We start from the raw sequence: 19158 nt of genomic DNA on the forward strand, positions 1-19158 counted from the left end.
CAAAAACAAGCCAACCTGAAGCTTGGGTCCGGGGGGAGAGGGAGAGAAGATAGGCGGAAGGGAACAGGCAGCAATTCCGTCTTGTAAAGCTGTGAGACATCACCAGCTGGGAGGCAGCGGGAGGCGTGGCCCCTGGGTGGGGGTAAAGGGCATGGCCCCACCTTGCATCTGAAAAACACTGGTATGTGTGTCAGAGCTGGTGCAGCCCCTCATGATAAAAGCATGAACAGAAAGCAAGGTGATGGTTAACTTTCCTACCTGGTGTAAGAGAGAAGTTTTCTAATTAGCCTCCAATAGTTTCCAATAGTGGTGACCAGAATTAGTAAAGGTCCATCCGAGGCCCTGGGCAGGTAGAGGGCTGCAAGAGTAAAGACCCAGCACAGATAAGTTGTGGGGCCGTGGTTCCAGGGTACACAGATAAGTTGTGGGGCCGTGGTTCCAAGGTAAACCCATACAAAGAAGGACAGGAGGTGAATTCTGTGGGTGAAGACAGAAAAAGGGCAAAAAATAGTTTAGAAAATGTGCCCCTGTGCTAGGCATATGCAGTTGTGGAGTAGCAGGAGGATACCACCAGCCTGGTTGATGAGAGAGTGGCTTCTTACCTATAATTGAAACGGGAGCTGTCCGAAGTCAAAGCTGCAGAGCTCAGAGTGGAGGAGAAGCTACGTTTATGGGCAAAATGAGCACGAGCAAGCCGCGCACCAAGGCACTACTCATGTACGCATGCGCAGTAGGGTCGTGTAACGAGACACTGCTCTTGCACGCATGCGCAGAAGGGCTGTGCACCGGGACACTATTCCTGTGCGCATGTGCAGTGTGGCTGTATATACAGACACTATTCCAGCGAGCAAGCGCTGACGGCGCATGTATGCCATTGATGAAATCAAGATGCCCGGCTGCCTTAAAGAAAAGGAAAGCCGCGGCAGTGAGGTGCAATGGATAGGCCCTAGAGTCCAACTGGACTGGAGGCCAGGGGGCACGTCCTGTAGCATGAGGTGCAGCGCCAGCCCACCAATGAAAGGGACCAGCGCGAGAGCTAAGTGTGACAAGCACCAGGCATGTGGCAAAGCCTACATCATAATACGTCGAGGGGCCTAATAGTGTCCAGAAGGCCCGTAGCTGGTAGAGAGGGCATGAGGTAGTGAAATGAACTGCTGGTGGAGGACAGACCAGGGTCCAAGAGTGTCCTCGTGCACAGATGCGTTGGAGGCTGCCTGAAGGGGCGGGATGGGAGGCGGGAAGGGTGGGGGAAGAGAGGGAGGGCAGTGGATGGGACAGATAAAAAGCTGACGGTGTATGGAGTGAAACACCCGCTACCTGGTAACTCGTGTCTGACAAAACACTGGTATGTTGTAATTGGATAAGTGGAAAAGAATCTGTAAAACCAACCCTACTCCTTAGTAACTGGAATGGGAGGAGGTGGGAAATGTAGCTGAAGGCAAATTTGCAACAGGAGGGGGCTGAGGGAGTAAGTGGGGGGTGGGATCAAAAGCATCCTGGTGACCCCCTTAATAATACCAGTTGTCCAGTGGTGCTGCCTCATTAAGGCCTGTTTCGATGAAACGTAACTTGAAAACCGACCATGCTTCTTTGTAATTCAGGGCACTGGTGACGTTCCCCAAATTCTGTATTTTTTCAAGCACCCACCATTTGAGCTGGTCCTGGTTGTGCTGTAGTTCCAGGAAATGTGGGACCAGTGGTGCTGTGAGGGTCCGACATCTAATCCTGGACTGATGTTCTACAATACGTTTATGTATTGGTCTGCTGGTCTGGCCTACGTACCGGAGGCCACAAGGGCATTCGATTACATAGACGACATTGGGTGTTTTGCAATTGGTGTTCTGGCGTAACGTCCAGTCCTTGCCTTGGATTTTGAAGGTCTTTATTTTGTCAGTGAAGCGGCAGACCGTGCAAGTCCCGCACGGGTAGTGGCCTGTGATTTCTCTTAGATTCCAGAGCCCTGTTCTGAGAGTCTTTTTGGGGAGTCTGGCATGTGTAAGCCATTCACTGATGTTTTTAGAACGTTTCAGGGCCATACGTGGTGGAAGTTCTCCAGGTAAGACTTGGTGGATCAGTGGCCAGAATTGCTTAATGATACTCTTAATCCTGTTGGTACTGGGTCCAAATGTATTCACACAGATAATTCTGGTATTCTCTGTGTCTCTAACTTTGGGCTCAAGCAGTGTTTCGCGAGGGATACAGCGCACTCTTTTTCTGGTGTTTTTGAGTAATTTCTTTGGGTACCCTCGTGCTGTAAGTTTGGATTCCAGAATTTCTGCAAGATATTGATATTGATGAATGTCAGAGCAGTTGCGTCTGAGCCTGAGAAACTGTCCAAATGGGAGATTAGTCTTGAGGCTTTGTGGATGATTGCTCCAGTAGTGACGAAGGGAATTCCTGTCGGTTTCCTTTCTGAAGAGGGTGCATGTAAGTTTACCCTCCTCCACTTTGATTGTGAGGTCCAGGAAGTCAATAGTTGTTGCACTGCTGGTGATGGTAAATTGAAGGTCATTAGATCTTGCATTAAGCCATTCATGAAAGGCCATAAGCGTATCAACTGTACCCCTCCAGACAAAAATAATGTCATCGATGTATCTGTACCATCGATTAATGTTGTTAAAGAATGGGTTCTGCTTAGTGAGAACATGAGTTGCTTCGAATTCTGCCATAAAGATTATGGCAAGACTCGGGGCAAAAGCTGCCACCATAGCTGTCCCGGAGACTTGAAGATAGACGGTATCATCAAACATAAAAAAGTCTTTGTCAGGGCTATTTCCAGTAATTCCAGGATAAAGTTAACTGCGACGCGTTCTTGTTCCATATGATGAGTTAAATGGTTCCGTATGCAATTGAGGGCTGCCGCTTGTGGAATACTGGTGTAAAGGGCTTTTATGTCCAGGGTCACCAGGAGATCAGTCTCACTGTCGAAGGTTGAGTTTTCAAACAGGTTGATGGTGGACCTCTTATCTTTAAGATAGTTAGGAGTCTGTTGGCATAATGGTTTCAAAAAGAAATCAATAAACTTACAGAGGGGCTCAAGAATAGATCCGCAGCCAGACACAATCGGTCTTCCGGATGGGGAGGTGGCATCTTTGTGGAGCTTAGGAAGTGCATAGAAAGCTGGTATTCTTTCTTCTGAAGTATTGAGAAAAAGCTCCTCCTTATCAGTAATACAGTCGCGTTCACAGGCGTACCTGGTGCATGAAGAGATTTCCTGTTTAATTGTAGCTGATGGATCTTTGCTCAGTACTTTATAATTGGTTCTCTCATCAAGTAGATCAGCACCATTTCTTTATATTGTAAGATGCTTTGCACCACAATGCCTCCCCCTTTGTCTGCAGCCTTGATCACAATGTTATTGTTCGTAGATAGGTGTTTTAGAGCCTGACGTTCTCCATTAGTCAGGTTGTGTCTGATGGATGTCTGTGTGTGGCGACTTTTGGCAACTTCTTGTCTGACACATCTTTCGAAGGTGATAAGGGCTGGATCTGTGTCATTATCATTGGGGCAGTAGTTAGACTTGGGTCTCAGTCCCGTGTCTTCCTCTTCTAGTCTCCGATCAGCATCTTGAAAGTGTGCCTTGAGTCGAATGGATCTGAAGAAGTGTTGGAGTTCATTTTCCAGTCCAAACCAATCAGCAGTGTTGGTTGGGACATATGAGAGGCCTTTTGTAAGCACTGCTATTTCTTCTTTTGTTAGATTTTCCCCAGAGAGATTGAAGACTGGCAGTGTGTCAGGAGTGTCTAGCGGCGTCGATTGCAACGTTGTCCCCTTGGTCTGTGCCTTGACAGATATCCGAACGTTGGTATCGGAGGGGGGCCCCAAAAGTTGTTGTTGAGGCCCCCTTGCCCTAAAAAAGGCGGTGGTTGTTGAAAGAATGGTGGTCTATGCTGCATGTTTCTACCAAATTGAGGGTTAGGGTCTCCAGAACCCGAGCCTGAGCTTGAAGTGTCCGAGAAGATGACCCAGCGTTTTCTTTGTCTGGCAGCACCTGCTGTGTTCTGTGCTCTCTCTTTTTCTTTGTTTTCTTTATAGTCTGGCAACAGGTAAGGGTATACTTTCTCGATCTTGAAGGTTGACATATCTTTAGCCAATTTTTTATGCTTTTTCTCCAGAGTGTCCGCCATAAATTGGTCCATAACCTTATTTATTTCCTTAAGCTTTTCACATGCGTAACCTAATGCATTGTCATTAAGGAATTTCTTTTCTTCATTTTCCAGTTCTGTTTTGATCTTCAGATGAATATGTTGGGCCGTGGTGATCGTTAGAACCATTAGGTCCCGGCTGCATTTTGTTGCAATTTGGCTGAAGCCGAGCATATACTCATGGTCTTCTAGGAATAGTGCGGGCTCATTACGAATCGTTAGTCCTAACGGCACCATATTGGTTTTTAAGTATTCTCTCAAGAAGTGACCATGTACTTCCGTCCAGAAGCATTTTTTCTTTAGTTTGAGGAGTTCATCTCCTGACGCTGTGGATGATGTCATCAGTAAGGCTCCCGGCATGTTGAAAAGTGAGGGACCTCTAATTATTTCATTGGTTTGATCCTCTGAGAAACTAAGTATCTGTTCCATTGTGCAAGGAGGGTGAAATGGTCTGGAGGTGGCTGAAGGTGAAGGGAAAAAGGGAAGACAGGGTAAGGGAAACACCCCCGTGAACTAAAGGTTGGCGTGAGTAGCAGATTAGTGCTCTATTTAGCAATAAAATACGTACAATGAAGAGCCCTAAGTAAGAAAAGCGGGCTTCAATGTAAATGTTTCAGAAGGACCCCTAGTACAATGAGAACTGTATCGAAGGTAGGCCCCTACCGGCAGATAAATGCCTGAATCACTGGCACCCTGATTCGGGCAACTCTGTTCCCATCTACTCCTATGGGACTCTGGAATGGGGCATTACCGGTGTCATCGCCACCCGTAATATCCCGGTAATACCGGGATATCTGGAGGCAGAGACAGTACGGTAGTTTCCCGGCATCCGCCGGAATTACCGGCGGGATACCAGGAAGCGAAGAATGAGCCCCTAAATCTTTCACCTTCTGCGGTCTGAGTGATATGTTCTTCAGAGTTGCCTCTTCCTGCAGGTGTTTCATCCTTATCGGTGTCATTATGTGTTTCTTCTCACTGGGTGTTTGCTTTGTGCTTTTAGTAAAGGGATGCATTTCAAGTGCAAGGTTTTCACACTGTTGGTTTTCTGTCTCTATTCCTTTAATGATCGGTATGGGAATGCTGAATTTTGACTGGGTATGTCTATCTTTGTGTGTTAGCCTTATTCTTACCCAGTCACCATTCCTAATGTTTAGTGGCGCCCTTTTGGCACCATGTTTTTCTTTTTGTCTGTGTTTCTTTATTCTTTGCTGTAACTGTTAGGTCATTTCTCTGGCTCTTTCCAGCTCTCTCTTGCTCATATGGGTGAAAGTGATGTACTTGCCTGCCTTGTGTGTATCATGGAAAAATGTGAAATGCCAATGGTGCTGTTAGCTAGGAATATGTGTAATGCAATTGTTACCTCATTGGTCAGGTATTTGGTTCCAGTTTTACCTAGTCATTGATTGACTTTTCTAGATCAATTAATCCTACTTTGTCAGGCATAAATCATTTCCATCCTTGGATGGAAATTAGGTAAAACCGGAACCAAATACCTGACCAACGAGTTAACTCAAGATTTGCACTAATGGAATCACATAGGTACTAACCTCGATATATTTTTCCTCTCCCTGTTTTCTCCATTGTTTATCCCCACTCCTCACTCTTGAACTTACATTTAAACACTGTATTTAACTGTTTGTTATTAACTGATGACTCACTCAATTGGACTCTACCACTGAATGAATTTATAAACTCAACATTTATGAACAGAATTGTGAGAAAAATCAATCAATTACTAGACTTGTGAATGAATTTTACATTGAACGCAACTGTAATGCACCGTTGAAGCACATGTATATAAATTGGCAATAACTGATATGCACTGTATCTGACTAAGGAACAACCTCCATGTGTAAATTAACAACTGCATATGAGTAAAATGTCTATGTGCCTTGAAAAAGCCCAAGAAGGGCGAAACAATAGCACGTGCCTCCCAGAGGGAGTAATGTTAGAAAACAAATAAACGTTTTACAAAAACTGATACAAGACTGTTAATGATTACGCCTAACATAGGCTGCACTCTGAACTAAAAACCAGGCGATTTTGGGCTTGGCGAAACCCCATTTTCAAAACCTTGTAAACTACTGACCCACTTCATAATCCTTCTGTATACTCCCTCAAAACCTCCTTTTGCAAAGATACTAATCAAGGGTTTATGAGCACTCCAAATTGGTAATTCACGGCCCCACACATACATTTTAAATGTATTGACCGCCCATGTACAGGCCATTGCTTCTTTTCCACAATAGAATATCTCACCTTCGCCTCTCTCAAAGTCCTGGGGGTGAAGGCTATGGTCAGTAATTCCCACTGCCACTCTTGCATCAATACAGCCCCCAAACCAGAGACACTGGCATCCACATAAATTAGTTTTCTGTCCTTCCACAAAACCTGGCAACAGAGGGCCATTGACAATATGCTGTCTGACAGATTAAAATTCTTGTGAAAATAATTCATTACATTGAAAAATATCGCCCTTTCTTGGTGAGTTTCCTCATGTTTGTAGTCTTTTCTGCAAGTTTCTCAATACATTTACTGTCAAATTCTACCAGAACTAAGAAAGAAGCTACATCACGTTTACTCGTTTTGCAAACCATGCTCTTGATTGCTTCAACTGTGTCATGTTTGAGTCTTACTCCCTCCTCAGACATCTCATGATCCAGATATGTCACCTTACTCACCCTGAAGGTGCACTTCTCCCTGGCAATAGCCAGTCCTGCCTCTTTCAATATTTCCAACACCCTCCTCAGGCGTCTATCATGTTGATCCACATTTACACCACATACAAATACATCATCTTGATATAACAACACCCCTTTCTCACTGCCAGTAACCCATACATAACTTTCTGGAATACACTCACTCCCGAAACAAAGCCAAATGGCATTCTTCGGCATCAGAATAGGCCAATGGGTGTTATGAAGGCTGTGAGGTCCATTGAGTCCTCATGAAGCGCAATCTGATGGTAGGCCGCTCTGAGATGCAGAATAGAAAACACTTGAGCTCCAGCAATCTCTGCTAACAGATCATCAATCCTAGGCAACGGAAAACTTTCTGCCACAACATTGTTATTTAGATTCCTCAAGTCTATACAACGTCTTACTGAGCCATTTGGTTTTCTCACAACAACTATGAGACTAACCCACTCGGAAGACTCTCTCTTCTCCACAATGCCTTCCTTTTCCATTCTGATGATTTATTCTTTTACTACTTTACGTAATGCCAATGGTACCATCCAAAGTTTGTCCGAAATCGGGATTGCCCCTTTTTTACATTTAATGCGGTGCAAGAAAACCTTGAGACATCCCAATTTCTTTTCGAATATTTCCGAATGCCAATCTGCAATTTCCGAACTTCCATGGTGACCTCCAGAACCTTGGACAGCAAGAACTTGTACGGGGTGGCGTGCATCCAAACGAATGGCCAATTCTGCTTGGTCATCCCATGATAACAATTCCTGCCTTTGCTTGCCACATATACTCCACTCATGGCTCTCTTCCCCTTGAACTCCAGTGCAGTATTGAATTGGCCCACAATGTCAATGGGTATGTCACTGTCATGCCTGCCAATGGCTTCTCCTCGACGTCTTGTCATTCAGCCCAGCGAACGGCTAGACCGTTCTACACTCGCTGGCGGCTGTTTAATAAACTACCCGGCAAAAGAATACATTGACATTATTCGCAAGATTGGTTATGACTTGTACTTTGTTTTCATACCTTCCTTATATTCCACCTTCATGTGCGTAGTGCCTCTTTAAGGACCTTCCGGCATACGCGATAGCCAGCTGACAATGCGTTGGTCATGTGATACGCGCTGATCAGTTGATACGTACTTAAACCCGGAAGTTCCGGTATTCGGCGCTTATGATCGTCGTTAGTTCTACGTTCCGGAGCCGTTGCTCTTGCTTCTTTCCTTGCTCCTCCACGGAATACTCTGGCTACTCGATCTCCTATTGAATCGCCGTCCTGGCTTCATTACACTGTGACTGCCACCTGAATATTCCGAACTCTGCAACCTCCCGAAGCGGCACCTGCAGTCTTTCCCCGCGGGGCCATTATCCAGTACTGCCTGCCCCCGCTGTCCTGGCCGCATTACCCTGCAACTGCCACCTGAATATTCCGAACTCTGCAACCTCCCGAAGCGGCACCTGCAGTCTTTCCCCGTGGGGCCATTATCCGGTACTGGCTGCCCCCGCTGTCCTGGCAGCATTACCCTGCGACTGCCACCTGAATATTCCGAACTCTCTGCAGCCTCCTATTGTTGGACCTGCGGTTCTCTCCGAGGGGCTGCACTCTGGATTCATCATTCCTCTCCATTGTCTCCAACCAGCTATTCACGGAGCGAACATTCCTACTCCTTCAAAGGTGAGAGAGGTTCCCTTTACTCTCTTCTGTTGTACAACCCCTGAGGGCAATTCCTGCAAAGGACTTACCAGCTTGTTTTTCGGTTCTTCTCATCCCACAAACTTCCATTGTTACTCCAATCCTTGTCTCTGTTCTTCACCTTCATACATCAAGTGCACTGAGACTTTATGGACGCTATCCTGCGGGCACCATCCCGAATCTAGTGTGGCCCTCGTTTCGTGCGGGTTAGTTTTTCCCTACTAACCTTCCTTTCCCTGTCGTTGGTTAGGAGTCTTCTATTGTGGGGATTACTAAAGACACAACAGTAGCAGGTTGATCGTTCCTACTTACCTTTCGTCTCCAAAGAAAACAGGTCAGTGGTTTTCGAACCGAAACATACTGTCTTATTTTGTTTCCATCAGCTCCTAATATCTTCCTTATCCTTCTCCTAATAGGCTGGTGGTTTCTATAAACTTACTCGCCCTTTCCACTGATTCCTCCCTTGGGCTGTTTCTTTAACAGTCAAAGAGTGCCGTCAGTTGGAAGGTCGCTATTCAACAGATACGAGGGACATCGAGTCATCTCCGGAAGACTCTACGTGTATCCTTTTGATAAAATCTACCCTACATGTATCCTTTTATGCTGATATTCTGTACAAGTGTTGGTTTATTGTAGTTACCAAAACCGTTTCTCATGTACCTGAGACAGGAATTCTAACAGTCACCATATGCATTTGCTTTGATCTAAGGTTCCTGAAGGGTGCAACAAGCACATTTATTTCTCCATACATCTAAGCTCACAAGAGTGTAATCTGCTCCACTGTCCACCAACATGGATACTCCTACTCCATGTATGGAAATCATGGCATAAGGTTTGCTTCTTCTCACCCTTCCTGATACCGCTTATATGGAGTGGATTACCACTTTCCCCATACCTTCATATTCATCCTCAAATACTTCTCTGAGTTGACCGAAGGATTTAAAGTTCTTGCAACAACAAGCTATGCGTCCACACTCTCGACCCACAATGTGAACTGCTACATAGTCTTTGTCATTGGCCAGGTGGGTAGTGCTGCCACATCTGTAGCACCTCCTTATCTGTGTAAACTGCGGTGCCTTGGAGGGTCCCCATGCCCGTCCCAAGTTTCTGTTGCTGCGAGACATGGCATCATCCTGCGTTTCTCTTCATTCTTCCGTCCAGAAGTCATCCATTGTCTCTGAGGTGCCATGGAAGTCTATTGCTCCTTCATGAGGAACCACTTTGTGACTCTCCACGTTTTTGTCAGAATGAAGTGCTTTAATAGAGCTTTCGGTGTGGTACACTTGCCAATGTAGAGTTGCGATCCTTCCACATCTCCTCTCGTATCTTGTCATTGGTGCATTTAATTATTAGTTGGTCTCAGATATGCTCCTCTTGACAATGCATGAATTGACATGTGATGAACTCCTAAATGGGTTCACCAACTTTTTGTTCCCTGGTGGCAAAATGATAATGTGCCAAAATAATGTTCTCCAGCACCTCATAAAGCTTGTCAAGTTTGGCAATAGTCTTTTCATTCAGGCCAACATCACCCTAACCAGTTGGTTCCGGCAAAGTCTTTAATATGTCCTATCCTGCTGACCGAAGACAGTGATATAATAATGCCTCTTTGCTGTCATTGGAATAATTGGCCCCAAAAACAGCCAAGACAACGGGTCCAGGAACGTTCACCATCGATTTAATTGTTTATTGGTTGAGTGAGCAGTATGCCTTTAGAATGGGGGCAGGATGCAAAACGTTAAATTTAAACTTTAAAATCAAATGAATGTACTTGAAGTAGCTTCTTACATGTCCACTTTTGCTGTACAAGCAATCACTAGTAGTGTTAATTCAGTTGTGGAGCAGTGATATAAGAATGTGGTCTCTGTGCTTAATGCATACTTTATTGCTACTATATTTCCCAAAATATTACAAACAATTTGCTGACAGGATGCTAATCTTTATTCCTGAAGCCGTCGCTTGCTCAACACGACTGTCATCATGGATACCAGTATACAATGAAGGGAGAGCACCCAAAATGGACACACCAACCGATTATGCTCTTGGGTGCTTTCTTCTAATGATCCTGTTTACTGTCAGCATGTGCAACTCGCGCGAACCTCCTCTGGAAAATTATGCACTTGCGCTGCAGTCATTGCAATTGCTTTGCTCTTCACTCCCAAAAGTTATTTGTTCTGTGTCGCCGCAGGAGTATCTCAGGCCAATAGCGCTCTGGCCTTCAAAATGTACAAGCGGATGTGGACTCATCCGCTATGGCTCTCAGCCACTCAAAGAATTCAATTTGTTGCTGCCGGAGGCCGCTGCTCCTCTCTTATCCTCGTTGCCAATTGTTGAAATCAGGTGGTGAGGTCATCAAGGACCACACAGCACAGAGTAATGGAAAACTAAAGCTCCATTTATTTAGAAAGTTAAGCTGCTCATATGAACAGCGGCCTCTGGCCAGCACAGGCAGTTAACCAACACCCTCTGTACCCTGGAACCATGCAATGCTCCACGCTCCCCAGTGGTTCCAGCTTCCAGACCCTGACAAGGAAAGCTCACAACTTTAATGCAACTATAAACCCAACAATTGCAATGATAACTTAAACCATAACAGAACTTGAAACAAGCCACATTGATACCAATGCAGGTACAACCATTCCTAACAGAGAGGTTATGAGTTAAGGGATGTGTGCAGTACATTCTTTGTGTAGTTAGGTAGCATTGATACTAACACTTACTATTGGGTTTAACAATGTGGTTGCATTGGGTACTAACACTTAGCGTTTTATTTTTTATTTATTTATTTATTTAATATTTGTAGTGCGCCGGTAGCTCGCGAGCCTCGGGGCGCAGAGATAGGAACACGATAGACAGACAAACAGTAATGACGTACATCTGAGACGGCAGGGAAATACAGAGATTATTCCGGCTGGGGTTTGAACATGTAGAGTTTATTTGAAGATGTGGGTTTTTAGAGATTTGCGGAAACGGGTGTAGTTAGGCTCTATTCTTAGGTGGTCCGGGAGGTTGTTCCACAGGTTGGCTGCAAGAGTCGGAAAGGCTCTGCCTAGGCCGCTTTTAAGTTTATGTGGGGCTATAGCAATTTTGCCGAGTAGAGATGATCTCAATGTTCTGTTTGGGACGTATGACCTGATCTTCGTTTTTAGGTATGTTGGTGCCTTTCCGTGAATGCACTTATGAACAATGGTTAGGGTCTTAAAGTGCACCCTATCTTCGATTTTGAGCCAGTGTAGCTCCCTTCTGGAGTCGCTGATATGCTCTGTCCTAGATTTAAGTTTGACGGTTCTTACTGCGTTGTTCTGTACAACCTGGTAGCTTTGTATGCACCGTTTGGAGGCACCCAGGAGTAGGGCATTGCCATAATCGAGTCGTGATAGAATGGTAGCTCTAGCTATGGTCGCGCAATTGTCTTCTGATATGAAGGGTCTGATAGCTTTTATTAAGCGGAGGTGGTAGGCACAGTTTTTCTTAACGTATTGTGCTTGGGTCTCTGCCCCTAGAGATGCTTCAAGCTGCATACCGAGAGTTTTGACTTTGCCTAATACTGGAATGGGTGTGTCTTTGATCTGAAAGGATGTGTAGGATATGGGTAGCTTAGCTCGGGCGTATGATGAGCCAAAGATCATGAGCTCCGTTTTTTCCCATTGAGGCACATCCAATTGGAGTCCATCCATTGCTCTACGTAGCTATAGATCATGTTGAGATGCTCACTGTCCTTTTGATAATCGCCACTTAGCTCAAATACCAGCTGCGTATCATCAGCGTAGTTGGTGAAATAGGTGTTGATATTGTCAAGAACTAGGCATAGGTACCTCAGGTAGATGTTAAACAGCAGTGGTGACATGCTAGCCCCTTGGGGGACTCCACATAGGATTTCTTTTTCCAATGAGAACTTGTCTCCCCAGTGCACCCAGTGTTGGTAAATAGAGTGGGCTAGATTTGTTAGGCCACAGGCTGCAAACGTACTGGCATAGCGGCAGGCGCACCAACATTCTCAGTTTCAGAAAATAATGCAAATTTTAAAGCTGCACAGCAGTAGTACGCAAATAAACGTAATTGTGCAGAGCAGGAAAAGTGGAAGCGAGATAAAATGTGAAATGCAACATTATTGCGAGGTTGTGTTATGCAGAAAACTTTACTACGGTCGTCTAAGCCAGGGGCTGAAAAATTACATGAATAGAATCAGAGGGTGCAGGATGGGTGCTGGAAGGTTCTGGCACGTGGTGTGACAGGTGACACCAAATGACACCACCTAAGAGGCTGGGAAATGGTAAAGAAAATGTACAGAGGCATAGGATAAGAGGCAGTTTTCACTGAGAGGTTTAAAAGTGGGATAAAGGAGAAAGGAGGGTCTTTGAGCTTCCTGGTGAGAGAGAAGTCCTGCTGCTTGTCGGCTGAAAGGAGAGGGCTGTCCTGTGTAGCTGTCTGGCGAGGTTTCTCGGCTGGGATGGAGAACGCTGTAGCTGCAGAGGGAGTTCTTTGAAGGCCGTAATTGGCAGAAATGGGCCAAGTCCTATTTGGTTGCAAGAAGAGGCTGGCGAGTCAAGGGCGCAGTGATCATTCTGAAAGGCAGAGAGCTCAGCGTGAGTATAAATAGGTCAACAATCAATTATGACCCCCTTCTGCAGGGTAAGAGTGGACTCAGAAGGCAGAACTTCCTTAATCCTTTTAGTACCAAAGGATTAAAAAAGTAGCCTGAATCCAAAGTATTAGCTGGGGGGTTTCTTCATTCACGTAAAGGGGGGCAGGAGGGTATTAATCTTAGTCTTGCTACCAATCCAACTTTAGGCAAGGGTAGGGGAGTGACTGAGAGCTAAAACTGTTTTCATAGCGCTTTGCTTTCATAGCCAAACATTGCCAGTTAGGATGTGCCAGGTTAGAGGGAACATGCCATACATTTGAATTGCTATATTGACCCAATGCAAAGTGCTTATTGATATATAGGGCCTCATTAGAACTCTGTCAGTAGCCGTGCCGGTTAAACCGGCAGGCTGCCACCGGAGTTGTGATTTTTTCCGGCGCCTGGCTTCACGGAAACACTGGGGGATTACAACGCCGGTGTTCCTGGAAGTCAGGCGCCGGAAAAATGTTAATCCCCATTCCCATTTGAGTCCCATAGGACGCGATGGGAATGGGGATGACGGAAGCAGCGGCACCGTTGCTTCCCGGAAAGTCAGCGAGCGGCTGCCGTCCTGCCCGCCAGGTCACAACTGACGGGCGGGACGGCAGCTGCCCGCAGACTCGGAGTGTGCCGATAACAACAGTGCTGGTAGGCTTACCGGCACCATTTTTACCGGACCGGCATGCTCGTAATGAGGCCCATAGTGTGTTTTCATTTATTCTCACATGTGCCCAATGCAAACGCTTACTAAAATGTTTCCATGTTTACCAAATAAGAACTGGTTTGATTGTCTATCCATTCTTTTTGATGAGTTTATATTCATTGAACATTTGCGTGGCGCATATGCAGCAGAAAGTGTTTCCAGGTGCCACAAGACTAAGAGGGGAAGGGAACAGAGGAGAATAAAAACAACAATAAACAGAACATGAAGGTCTTGAGAAGCTTTCGGAACTTAAGGAGATCCAGGTCAAATCTGAGAGGGGCAGGGAAGCCGTTCCAGAGGGAGGCTCCTGCCGAAGAAAGAGATCTACCCCCCACTCTCTGCTTGGAGAAACGTCTGACCTGTAGATTTTTAGCGCTGGAGGACCGAAGAACTCTAGAAGGGCTGTATTTAGTGAAGGTGGAATGTAGCGCAGTCCCAGTTCCCAGAAAGCCTTGTGGATGATGCAGAGGGTCTTGAATTTGCATTCACCGGGAGCCAGTGGAGAGCTTTTAGGGCTGGAGAAATGCGGTCCCTTGGCTTGAGGCCAAGAATAAGTCTTGCAGTCCTATTCTGGGTTAGTTGAAGAGGGCAAAGGGAGGAAATAGGCAGATTAAGGAAGAGGCTGTTACAGTAGTCGAAGCCTGGAGAGAACCAGAGCTCTGGAGACAGTGGGCCTTATTACAAGCCTGGAGTCTGGAATTAAAGGTGCTGGTAGCACCATGCTAGCACCCTTCCCAGACCGCCAGACTACAAGTATGCCTGCAGTGGCCGTTGCTCCCAGCAGGTTTCACATGCCGGGGGCATCGGCCCCTACAGGTATGGTTTGCACTGAAGCCCCGGCACCGTTAGCAACAATGCTGTTGCTTCTGTGTCCGGTGTCCCCATTGCAATCGGACTCCATGGAAATAAGAACTTACACTTTCTGCCGCCTGACATCCCAGTGGCACCAGGATATCAGGTGGCCGAACAGTGTTACGAGTTCGGCGGCAACCACGTGCCAAACTCATAATGAGGCCCATTGAGTTTCTGAGAGAAGGTGAGGAAAGGGAGAATGAGGTGAAGCTGAAAGTGAGCCTTTGTGGTAAGGTCAGCAATTTGAGAAGGAGATAGAGGAGTCGAAGATGACCCCCAGGCTTTTTGGATGGGGGAGTACCAATGAAAAGGACCTCAAGTCTTACTGGCATTAACCATGCCCGAATAGCGGTCAGACAGTTGGGAATGAGAGAGGAGGTAGAAAAGGGAAGCTTAAAGGAGAGCTGTGTGTCATCCGCATAACACTGTAAGTGAGGAGAGAAGGTGGAGATCAGGTGGTCAAGAGGAGCAAGGTTAATGTTAAAAAGCCACAGAGAGAGGATAGAACCCTAAGGGATGCTGAAGGTGGAGAGTGAGGTAGAGGAAAGAAAAGGGCCCATTTTAAACTGGGAGGCCCCATTTCAAAGGAAAGAGGTCAGCCAAGTCAGTCAGCAGTCGTCCAGTTTGTGATGCCCAGAGTATCGTGGTATCGTGGAGTCAGTTTAGGAGGGTGGCATGATTTACTGTGTCGAAGGCTGAGGACAGATCAAGGAGGATGAGAACAGAGGGAGAGTTGGAGTCGAGTTTTGAGAGCAAGTCTTCACAGGTGTTCAGGAGAGCAATTTCCGTGCCTCTGGCTGCTCTGAAGCCGGACTGGTGGTCGTGAAGACAGCCAACAGATTCCGTGTGGTGGATTAATTGGGAGATGACCAACTTCTCCAAAGGTTTTTTTAATTTTTATTTGTCTTTGATTCAAAAATTGAATCTTTACAAAATATATTATAACACAATAATTTCACTTGTTCTTAATCATTAAACATCAGAGTTATTTAAAAAAATAAATCAAGAAAACTTAAAACAAAGATATATCGTAAAACAAGAAAACCAATAGTACAGATAATTGCAAATAAATATATATGGCTTCATTGCATACCATAGTGCATTAGCTCATTTTCTATATGTTCAGAAAATCTAACTAGGGCATACATCAGAGGCCTGTAATTTCCATACATCACTCTTGTCCATAAAGACTCAAGACAATCTTCATATTCAATATTTACAAATTTCATCAGAATATTGGTTCTCTCGATTTTAAAATATGGGCAATATAAAATTAAATGTTTAAGCAATTCTACTGGCTCAACACATGAATGAAAATGACATTTTACATCAATAATAACATATTTTTGTTGGTCCCAATGTTTGGTCCTTTCACGAGTATGCAGTAGATTAAATTTAAACCGCATGAAGCTCTTTCTCACACGTTTACAAGGGAAGGACTCAATGTAGTTGTATCTTGGAAGATGTTTTTTGGTATAACTGAAATATTCAAAATACATTTTATATTTTTGTATATCAATGAGAGTTTTGCACCAGTCGTACTCGTAGAGCTTTTTCTTTGCATAGCCCGGTCTCATGCACAAATCATCTATTATAACGTTTGGGTCAACCAAAATGGCCTGCATTTCACGATGATATTTGGTAATTGATGGAGTATTATTCAACAGCAAATTTGTTTTTAAATCATTATATAAAGAATTGGACGAAGAAGTAAACATTCTTGCATAGTTAGTCAGCTGTCTCCATTTTCTGCGAGACGATAGTGAGATTAAACCCAATTCATGTCTTATAACACAGTTTGGCAAGGAAAGTGGAAAATGCATTGCTGTTTTCAGCATAGTACCTTGCAATCTATCCAAATAGATGTTCAAATCCAAAAGACAAATGTCCAAAGAATACAAAAGGATACTTTCAATCTTAAAAGTAAAGAAGTCTAGAAATGGCACCAAAGAGAACTTGCAATATTTTGCATATATTACTTTTAGCTGGGAGAGCAATGGTCGACTTCTCCAAAGGTTTGCCCAAGAAGGGGGTAGTGGTAGTTCGTCAGGTAGGAAGGGTCTGCAGATGGATTTTTTAGGAGGGGATGCACAGTGCTTAAGAGGTGATTGGAAGAAGCCAGTGCCATAACAGTGATTGCCAAACTCAGCCAGAGAGGGAGCGAGGGCCACAATATTGTCCTTGATAGTTCTTGAGGAGCAAGGAAGCACCTGTTTGGAGTAGACCTTCATAGAGCAAACAGTCTTGTTGACTGTTAAGTTGAAAGGAGGGAGCCACACACAAACTAGGTGGCAAGTAGACCCCTTTATTGTCGTGCTTACAAGGGACAAAGTAATCTTCTTACACAGCGACCCCCAGGCGGTGCAACTCACCAACAGACTCTGCTTGACCCTGGAACCTTCACCAGCAAGACTCCAGATTCCATCTGGCACTAACTACGTACACAATAGAGGTATAATGTGACACATTGCATAAATATACAAAGATTATAATCATGCAACCAAACAATATATACACACTCCTAACACCTCCCTCCCTTACCCAGAAAACTATATACACAAATATGAACATGGAAATGCATAAATCCTCAACCAAACAACTATATACAAATATGAACGTGTGAGTGCAAAAATCCTGATCAGAACAACCAATATGTGTAAATCAAACAATTCAACAACCATATTACATGAACTCTTACACCACAACTCACTCTGTCTCATCCTTCCCTTCCTCGTACTCTCTTAACAGGCACCTTTTCCCTTGCATTACTGCCACTCTCTCCTTATTCCAAATCCCCCCACCCTTGACCAGAATGGAAGAACCCAGATCCCTAACCACCTCCAAGGGCTCTGAAAACACTGAATTACCATTTCCTACTTTTGCCGGCAACCTCACCTTGATCATCTCCCCCGGCTTCACTGAAAAATGTCTGCAACAATTCATTTTGTCATACCGCTGCTTGGATTTGTGTCCACTGGCTAGCAGTTTCTCTCTCACACCTTCTACCACCACACTACCAAAGTTTGACCTGCCAATCCAACCCGGGCATACAGGTGTATTGGGCTTCCTACCTTGTAACAATTCAAATGGTGATACCCCGGTCAGGGCATGTGGTGCAAGCCTATATTGTAATATTCTTTCCATAACTGCCCGCACCCAGTCTCCCCCCGTAGCCACTGCAATCCTGATCACATCCATAAGCGTGCGGTTGAACGTTTCAATGCACCATTGCCTTGTGGGTGATAAAAGGGAGCCGTAACTTGCTCCACACCATGTTTAACCAAAAACTCCTTAAATTCCCTTGAGATCAATTGTGTACCATTATCCGACAGGAACCTATGGGGAAAACCTTCCCTCCAAAATAGAGGTTCCAGAAACCTTCTAATGCTGATACTGGTTACCTCTTTTAAGACACAAACCTCCGGCCAATTAGATCTATCACCACCAAAAGATATGTGTCTCTGGTTCCTTTAATATTGAATGGACCCAACAAGTTCAAAGAAATCTCATCCCACAGTTATTTTGGACCCTCTCTAACCACCATGGGAACCTTGTGAACTGTTAGACCCTTATCACCTTCCTGGCAGTTTATACAACTTTTAACCAACTACTCTGCATCCTTATCAATGCTAGGCCACCAAAAGACAGCCCTTAACAGACCTTTGGTTTTCACCAACCCCAAATGCCCACAATGCGCCAAATCCATAACCACACCTCTCATTTTCTCCGGTACCACCAACCCATACCCCCTACACAAATACTTATCACTAACACACAGTTCATTCTTTACTCTCCTGTACTCTTTAGTCCATTCATCACCAATCTCTGTACAATTTGCACTCATCAAATTCATAACTAATGAATCCTCAGCACATGCTACATCCCAATCCACCATTTTTATACACTCATGCACTCAAAAAATCTCTCCCACTTCTTCATCCTCACTCTTGACCTCCTCACCAACCACTAACCCTTCTACCACTGACTTTGAAAGCGCATCCACAACCACATTGGTTCTACCCTGAACATCCTCCATGCAAAATTGCAGCCTCTGCAAACCACTCACCCAGTTCATTATTCTCCTCGACAACCCTTGCAATCCTCCTTTCGAAAAAATGCTAATGAGTGGTTTGTGGTCTGTTCGTATGGGGAAATCACAGCCCTCCAAGTACATCTTAAACTTTTCTACTGCCAACACACACGAGCCAAAGCCTCCTTTTCCACTACTGAGTACCTCACATCTGCTTCCTTTAATGTCCTTGAGGCAAACGCAATAGTGTGCCAATCACCCCCACACTCTTGCATAAGAACGGCCCCAATACCAAAATTGCTGGCGTCGGCATATACTAGGGTCTTCCTACCCTCCACAAAACTGGATAATACTGGAGCATTTATGATTGCTTGCTTTATATCCTCACCTTTGTCGGGATGAAGAGCCTTGATGCAATTTTT

At 45.0% G+C, this 19158-nt stretch overlaps 1 protein-coding gene across 3 annotated transcripts in view; it reads right to left on the reverse strand.

Annotated features, from left to right (window-relative positions):
- The window catches only part of LOC138489381 (uncharacterized), a 126023-nt gene that overhangs the window by 33152 nt on the left and 73713 nt on the right, over positions 1-19158 (reverse strand). Inside the window, exon 1 of one of the 3 annotated variants that reach the window (XR_011274789.1) lies at positions 259-2977. The exons of 1 other annotated variant lie outside the window; for it this stretch is intronic. Coding sequence is in view for 1 of the 2 variants with exons in the window: in XM_069617101.1 (XP_069473202.1) it covers positions 13088-13092 (5 nt within the window). In the remaining variant the exon portion in view is untranslated. Of the gene's footprint in view, positions 1-258; positions 2978-12646; positions 13093-19158 lie in introns of those variants that run through there. One more of the 3 variants, XM_069617101.1, reaches the window with a different exon arrangement.

The sequence above is a fragment of the Ambystoma mexicanum genome, chromosome 9 (assembly GCF_040938575.1).
Source record: "Ambystoma mexicanum isolate Mex_15411 chromosome 9, UKY_AmexF1_1, whole genome shotgun sequence".
Classification (NCBI taxonomy): domain Eukaryota; kingdom Metazoa; phylum Chordata; class Amphibia; order Caudata; family Ambystomatidae; genus Ambystoma; species Ambystoma mexicanum.